General features: G+C 39.8%; 1 protein-coding gene across 1 annotated transcript; it reads right to left on the bottom strand.

Annotated features, from left to right (window-relative positions):
- Positions 1 to 1992: 1992 nt before the first annotated feature.
- LOC114464677 (kelch-like protein 10) lies at positions 1993 to 7503 on the bottom strand. The gene is made up of 5 exons (XM_028449160.1): positions 7313 to 7503; positions 4943 to 5426; positions 2984 to 3598; positions 2460 to 2609; positions 1993 to 2325 (listed from the first exon to the last, which is right to left on the bottom strand). Exons 1-5 carry the CDS (start codon positions 7465 to 7467, stop codon positions 1993 to 1995), a joined length of 1737 nt encoding a protein of 578 aa, XP_028304961.1. The 5' UTR covers positions 7468 to 7503.
- Between the last annotated feature and the right edge of the window lie 208 nt (positions 7504 to 7711).

Genomic DNA, 7711 nt, shown 5'->3' with positions numbered 1-7711 from the left:
CTTATATTTACCACATTTTCCTACATTTAACACAATATTTAACCACATATATGGAGGTAAAAAAAAAACCTTTAAATCTAAATGGTCTGTTATATATAAATGTTAAATCTCTATCTAATTTTTATATCTAAATGTTAAATCTTATGTACACCTGCCATGACCGTGCGCTCAATCTCCGCCGTACGTAGAGAACCAGTCATGCATATCACCCAGGCAAGCATCGGTGAAGGGTGAAGAGGTGGGTGGGATCGGCTGTGCGTGTCTCTGCTTGTGTATTGGTTGAGGTTACAAGGGGCGGGGTCAATTAGCATAGGTGCGAAACATTTAAGTTCAACATTTAGATTTAACAATTAACATTCAGATTTAACATTTGACAATTAGATTTAGCATTTAGATATAAGATTTAGCATTTAGATATAAGATTTAGCATTTAGATATGATATATAACATTTAGATATAACACTAAATTTAGATTTAAAATTTAGATATAGACTTATCATTTAGATATAACATATACCATTTAGATTTAAATATTTAGATTAAATTTAAAAAATGTAACCTCTATGTGGTTGAATGTTGGGTTAAATGTAGGAAAATGTGCTAAATATGAGAAAAGTAAGATAAATAATGAAAATGTGTTAGATACAACATTTATAGTAAATTTTTACACTTGGCACCCCATAAAGACGAGGTAGTTCACAATGTCAGGATACGAGACATCTTCATTCCATTTGTCAACAGGAACGTTGTACGGGTCATTCCCACCAATCAGAATCAGTTTCTCCTTGTACCGACTTCTCTGACCAGCTTCTGGTAGAGTGTCAACATAATCCGTGGCCTCCGACATCTTGAGGCCAAACGAAGACGACCTTCGACAATTGTTTAGTACATGGGCTGCTTTTAATAAGTAAAAAAAACCAACACTTATTCAAGTAAACACACCCCCGCAGGTGCATCCGTATAGGGCTGTCATTTTTCAAGATGCCGCTTATTCAATGTGCCGTGACGTCAATTTCAAGGGTCTATTAGATTTGTAGAACCAGTACTGACATCTCTTTGAACAGGTTTAAACTGAAACTTGTACACACTGCTCAAGTAATGTTTACTGTTCTCACCCCCCACAATGGAGATAGAGATCTCCATTGAGGAAGGCGGTGCCGTGTTGAGCTATGGAATGCTTCAGTGGGCCTCTGAACCAGCAGTTAGTGCTAAAGTCATAGGTGTTAGCTGGCGTGTTACCAGTCCATCCTCCAGTGGCCAATAGGATGACGTTTGGCAAACGAGGGAGAGCAATTTCAAGGTTGCTTCCCGGTGGAGCATCTTCTTCAAGTTCACTCATGTCTTTGATGGCATTATGGACCATTAGGTTGGAATCAGCGTTTGTCGTCACGACATCGTTGGTTAACACGGTGAGCTGGAGGAAAGTGAGACTTAACAGCCCCAGTCCCACCTAAACAGCAAGAAGGAATCATTAGAAAAGCCTTAAAACATTCACATATAAACACAATTTTTAATTTCTATGCCTGGGTTCAAGGTTTATTCTCAAATAAAATGCTGTGTGTTTCAACAGGTCTCCTTTTATTTTAGCAAAATGCTTTAGCTCATCTACACCCTCGGGATGTCTGCAGTGAAGAGTGTCTTCAGCTCGTTATACAGCTTCTAATCCACTTTTTAGATCAAGATCTAAGCTCACTCTTTCATGTTTGTTGCTAAGTAGGGCTGGGCGATATGGACCAAAACTCTTTCTCAAAATGGCAAAATACAATGTTGATTTTTTATATTTTTAACTCAATAAAGTTGTATCAGAAAGACAAGTCTGGGTCAAATTTGCTGATGCAAAATGCCACATAGGCACATTTATTAACAAACAGCTGCACAATATGTGACACTTTTGGCTTTTTCTCCTATAAGGGACAGCACATGTGAGTGAGTTTTGTAGTATGGTTTGTTTAGGGGCTGGTCTGGGTTAGGACACACTCAGAAATCCATGGGCTACTCTTCGTTGCCATGGCTGGGCAGAATGTGACGGGGACCAGAGTACTTCTCCATGTGGGGAAGTCCAGACAGCAAGCAACAACTCAGGCCATAGCGGGGTGTTTTCAGCTTACACACGCGGGACCAGGAGTCTGTGGTAGCGTCGTAGCACTCGACACGGTTGCTTATGGTTCTGTTTCTACCACCGACAACAAAGAGACGCTTGTTGATGACTGCTATGCCAAAGTTGCTGCGGGGTGTCAACATTTTGCAGACATCCCACCAAGTGTTGGTCACTGGGTTGTAAGCCTCAGCAGAAGACAGAAAGCGGTTTCCGTTGAATCCACCAACCTGTGGACATATATAAACCAGTCACTCATCTGCGTAAAAAGTAGATCCGCAATGTCTAAACATTAGTTAGCGCTCGAACATTCAAAACATAATGTTTTAACTCATTAAAGCCATGTCATGTTTAGTATACTTACAGCAAAAATGTGTTCCATATATGCGACCACACTGAGTCTACAACGACCCGTGCTCATGGAGGCAATCAGTGTCCACTGGTTTGTGCTGGGGTCATAACGCTCAGCAGTTACCTGGCTATGTCCATCCGTGAAACCACCACAAATGTAAATCTGAGGGCAAGAAAAGAAAGGTTTGTTAAGCTTTGGTTATTTTTTTCAAAACATCCACAAGAGACTACCGCAAAAAATCAACGTTGGCTTTGAAGGAAAACAGATAAAAAAAGCTTAAGTTAAAAATAAAAAGCTCAAATATTGATATATCCTTCTTCTTTGTCTGTTTTATGCAGGTGTGTTGCAGCAAATTTATAAAAGCTATTAGATTTGTAGAACAGTACTGACATCTCTTTGAACTGGTTTTCTTGGCTCTCTGCTGCATTACTGCTGTATTATTTAGTGCATCCATAAAAGGTTGCTACATCCCAAATCTTGTTTAACTTAGTGCTGTTATGCTAGTATTACAAAGAGAAACAACTACTAACACCTACCTTGTTTCTCAGCGTGGTGCAACTGGACTTGCTCCTACTATTGTTCATGGGAGCAATGAACGTCCACTGGTTAGTTTCAGGCTGGTAGACCTCAGCCGTGCTCAGTTGATCTATTCCATCATAGCCTCCCATGGCATAAATGCGCTCATTTAGCACGGCCACACTCACATAGCAGCGTTGTTGGTGCATTGGTGCCACCTCCTCCCAAGTGTTTGTGAGATACGGAAACTTGTACACACTGCTCAAGTAATGTGTACTGTTCTCACCCCCCACAATGTAGAGATCTCCATTGAGGAAGGCGGTGCCGTGTTGAGCTACGGAATGCTTCAGTGTGCACAGTGGGCCTCTGAACCAGCAGTTAGTGCTAAAGTCATAGGACTCAATGGTGTTAGCTGGCGTGTTACCAGTCCATCCTCCAGTGGCCAATAGGATGACGTTTGGCAAACGAGGGAGAGCAATTTCAAGGTAGCTTCCCGGTGGAGCATCTTCTTCAAGTTCACTCATGTCTTTGATGGCATTATGGACCATTAGGTTGGAATCAGCGTTTGTCGTCACCACATCGTTGGTTAACACGGTGAGCTGGAGGAAAGTGAGACTTAACAGCCCCAGTCGCACCTAAACAGCAAGAAGGAATCATTAGAAAAGCCTTAAAACATTCACATATAAACACAATTTTTAATTTCTATGCCTGGGTTCAAGGTTTATTCTTAAATAAAATGCTGTGTGTTTCAACAGGTCTCCTTTTATTTTAGCAAAATGCTTTAGCTCATCTACACCCTCGGGATGTCTGCAGTGAAGAGTGTCTTCAGCTCGTTATACAGCTTCTAATCCACTTTTTAGATCAAGATCTAAGCTCACTCTCTCACGTTTGTTGCTAAGTAGGGCTGGGCGATATGGACCAAAACTCTTATCTCAATTATTAATTTTGATATTTTTAACTCAAAGTCTGGGTTAAATTTGCTGATGTAAAATGCCACACAGGCACATTTGTTAAACAGCTGCACAATATGTGTCACTTATGGCTTTTTCTCCTATAAGGGACAGCACATGTGAGTGAGTTCTGTGGTATGGTTTGTTTAGGGGCTGGTCTGGGTTAGGACACACTCAGAAATCCATCTAACTGAGCTTTTCATGTTCTGAGAAGTGTGTGCGAGTGAAAATTTCATCTGGTTTTCTCCAGTGATTGGTTGGACGCTGCAATCTCCACCCCTTTCAGGGTGAAATCACTTGGCTTAAATTAGCGTGTTTTGATTGACGATCGATGTAGGGAATGTTTGGCTAATTAAAGCCAGCTAACGGAGATTAATCCAATCTAGAATTATAACATAGACCCTTTATGCTCAGTTATTCTATTGTTATTTGTTGCTATAATTGAGTGTAGCATACGAATGATAAACTCTATTCTTAAAGTGTTTTATACATACATTTGATTCATTTATCTTCAAAAACACATAACAAAATATTCTGTGGTGTGATTCACAAAACAATATCCATAGACCTTAACCATGACTGTACACTGACCCAAAACTTAGCCACTTGTTGGACAAAAATAAAACACATACATCAGCGCATGCATGGTTATGCTGTAAACACACACACACACACACACACACCCCTCCCCCGCTCAAAAAAAAGGGTGCGACGAAATTCCAGAATTTCCAGTGGTGGCACTAGTGTAGAGCCCTGAAGTAGCAACAGCAGCGACTCCTAAAATGATTTTTTTATTGCTAAATCAGCAATCAAATGAAAATATATTGTTCTAGGAGATATTTTCATTTTTGTTATCACCCTTTCATTTTTTCATTTATGCTTACAATAGTCTGCTGGTTGGCCACTCTAAAGATGTTTTAAAGATTACCTTCCATCTTTCATAGTTATGAGCTTTCAAGTTCCCCTTTACAAATAAAACACTGTCTAAAAGCTCAAGTGATTAAAAAAAAAAAAAAAATACAATTATACCTTTGATAAGAGAGTAGTGATTTTGTCTTGTCGTTCATCAGGCTTGTGGGCAATCCACTTTAAGATGCTTTCAAAGGCTGTGCTCTCCTGCTGTATATTGAGTCCATCACAGCCCAGGATGTCAGCCAGGTCATCCACTTCAAGCTGCAAAAATTCCTCTAATTCCATCACCTCCTCAAAATGATCACAAATGAAGCCAAACACCCTTTTCTGCAGGACGGGAGAATCAATGGTATTGGTCACCTGCCACACCCTGACACAGTTCTCTGGACACAGACGATCTTCCAGGTATTGAGAGCAGATGTCAGCAAGGCTCGTTATACTGTAGTGATTAGCTGCGATTATCAGATCAAAAACATTGTCGTTGTTCAGAGTAAAACTGCTGGTATATGCAAAGTCAATGATCTGCTCCATTATTTCAGGAGATACATCGTCAATCACAAACACCCTACGCTCCTTGTTTGAACCGTCCAAGAAAAGGTTGCTGTGGGTCAAGAAGGAGAGATAAGTGGGATTAGTGAGGAAGAAAACATTTCTAAGACATGCAACATATATCTCTACAGTGACATTAACTTTTATTCTCTTCTATAATCATTTTCAAATGCTTGTGTAAAAGTTTCACGGTCCCATGTGAGCAGGTTAATGCCAGCGTGTCAAAGCCTCGTTATGCGCAAGCGTGTTAGTTATGCCGGTGTTGTTCTCGGCGGTGTCTGTCCCCCGACCCAAATTTCACAATGATTATAACATAAAATCAAATAAAAGAGGTATCAATGATAAAAATCTGAAAAAAATTAAAATCTCAAATCTAGAAACACCAAAACATAAAACCATTAGATGTGCTCTATTAAATATTAGATCACTGAGATCCAAATCTCTACTAGTAAATGACCTTATCTCAGAAAATAACTTTGATTTATTCTGTTTAACTGAAACATGGCTGTATCAAGATGAATATGTTAGTTTCAATGAAGCCACTCCTCCCAGTCATTTAAATACTCATATGCCACGAGACATAGGCCGTGGAGGTGGTGTAGCAGCTAACATTATCCTAGAGGATCTCGCACTGTGCAATAAAATAGTTACGAGTAGAAATCTGCCCAATAGTGCTGTGGCTAAATTTAAAGAGGCCATTCCTGCTGCCTTAAACTCAGTGCACCATCCAATAAATAACTATGATATTAATTATAACCCCTCTCAACTGGATCTGCTTGTCGATAGCTCTGCTAGTCTACTAAAATCCACCTTGGACTCAATTGCCCCATTGAGGGAAAAACTATTAAACGTCAGAGGAAAGCTCCGTGGTTTAGCTCTGAAACTCACACACTCAAACAAACAACCCGTAAATTAGAGAGAATGTGGCGCTCCAATAAAACAGAGGAGTCACGAATACTCTGGCAAGAAAGCCATAGTAAATACATGACAGCCTTACGATATAGTCGATCTACATACTATTCCTCACTAATTGAAGAAAATAAAAATAATCCGAGGTACCTTTTCAGCACTGTAGCCAGGCTAACACAAAGTCAGAGCTCTATTGAGCCCATGATTCCTCTAGCCCTCAGCTGTGAGGACTTTATGACATTTTTTAATGATAAAATTCATAAGATTAGAGATAAAATTAGCCACTCCCTGCCTTCACCTGGGCCTGCTGTACCATTGAATGTAAATAGGCCTAACCTAAACTGTTTCACACATATAGGACTTCAGGAACTTAACTCTATTATTTCATCCTCCAAACCACCGACCTGCCTTTCAGATCCGATCCCAACTAAGCTGTTTAAAGAAGTTGTTCTCCTGGTCTGCCCATCTTTGCTGGAGACAATAAATATATCCCTATCAATAGGCTACGTGCCACAGTCCTTTAAAGTAGCTGTAATCAAACCCCTTCTCAAAAAACCTACTCTTGATTCCAGCACTTTAGCAAACTACAGGCCTATATCTAATCTTCCTTTTATTTCAAAGATTCTTGAGAAAGTTGTGGCGGCTCAGCTCTGTGAATTTCTTCAAAACAACAACCTGTTCGAGGACTTCCAGTCAGGTTTTAGAGCTTCATTTCCACATCGGGACCCCTGAATTGGGAACCACTGTTCTAAAGAACAAAGTGAGCTATAAATACAGAAAAGCTCTGTGTGCTACTGACTGGCACCACTAAATGTGCTTTTTATTGTGGATCTTTGATGAAGTGAGCAGCTGTATTTGGTACATTGCTTTTACAAAATATTTTTTTCATTGTATTTTTGTATACATTTTAATCAAACTCAGTTTTTAATTGTTACTGCCCCGAGTGCTGCCAAGCGAGCTTCTAAAAAAGAATAAGCTAAGCTTGCTTAGCCTAAATATTATATTATATTATTATTATAATTCACTCACCTGAAGTAAATGCTGCAGGAACACAAGATGAGTTTGTGCACCAGAAACTGCACATCTCCAACTATGATGACAGCGTCACACAAACGTCCCTTTAAGCGAAGCTCATTGGGTGTGGAGCCTGACATCATGAAATTCACTCTTTTGACATTAGCCATTTTGACTTTAAAAGTTTTCTCAATGTTTCGTCTTGTTTCGTCAAACACAAAGGGTATGCAAAGCCTTGTCAGAGGATCACAGTAGAATGCTGGAATGGACCTTCAAGAATAAAAGAATCATAGAATTTGAAGGGTTCTTTTACGTCACTAGTAATTTAAACATAGGTAACCGTGGTTACCACTAGAACATGTAAACATGTTCTCGATCAGAGATGAGCAACTGGGGGGTTGGGGCCTAATAACT

This window comes from Gouania willdenowi, chromosome 1 (genome assembly GCF_900634775.1).
Source record: "Gouania willdenowi chromosome 1, fGouWil2.1, whole genome shotgun sequence".
In the NCBI taxonomy this organism is placed as follows: Eukaryota; Metazoa; Chordata; class Actinopteri; order Blenniiformes; family Gobiesocidae; genus Gouania; species Gouania willdenowi.
Note: the sequence above shows the minus strand (reverse complement) of the source record. Positions and strands in the feature narration are given on the sequence as shown.

Bases quoted from the DNA above. Each gene is read 5' to 3' on its own strand.
- LOC114464677 (XM_028449160.1), bottom strand. From the start codon at position 7,467: ATGGCTAATGTCAAAAGAGTGAATTTCATGATGTCAGGCTCCACACCC. The intron at 5,427-7,312 runs GTGAGTGAATTA...CTTGACCCACAG, and splicing joins TCCTGCAGCATTTACTTCAG to CAACCTTTTCTTGGACGGTT. The intron at 3,599-4,942 runs GTATAATTGTAT...CTTGCTGTTTAG, and splicing joins TCACTACTCTCTTATCAAAG to GTGCGACTGGGGCTGTTAAG.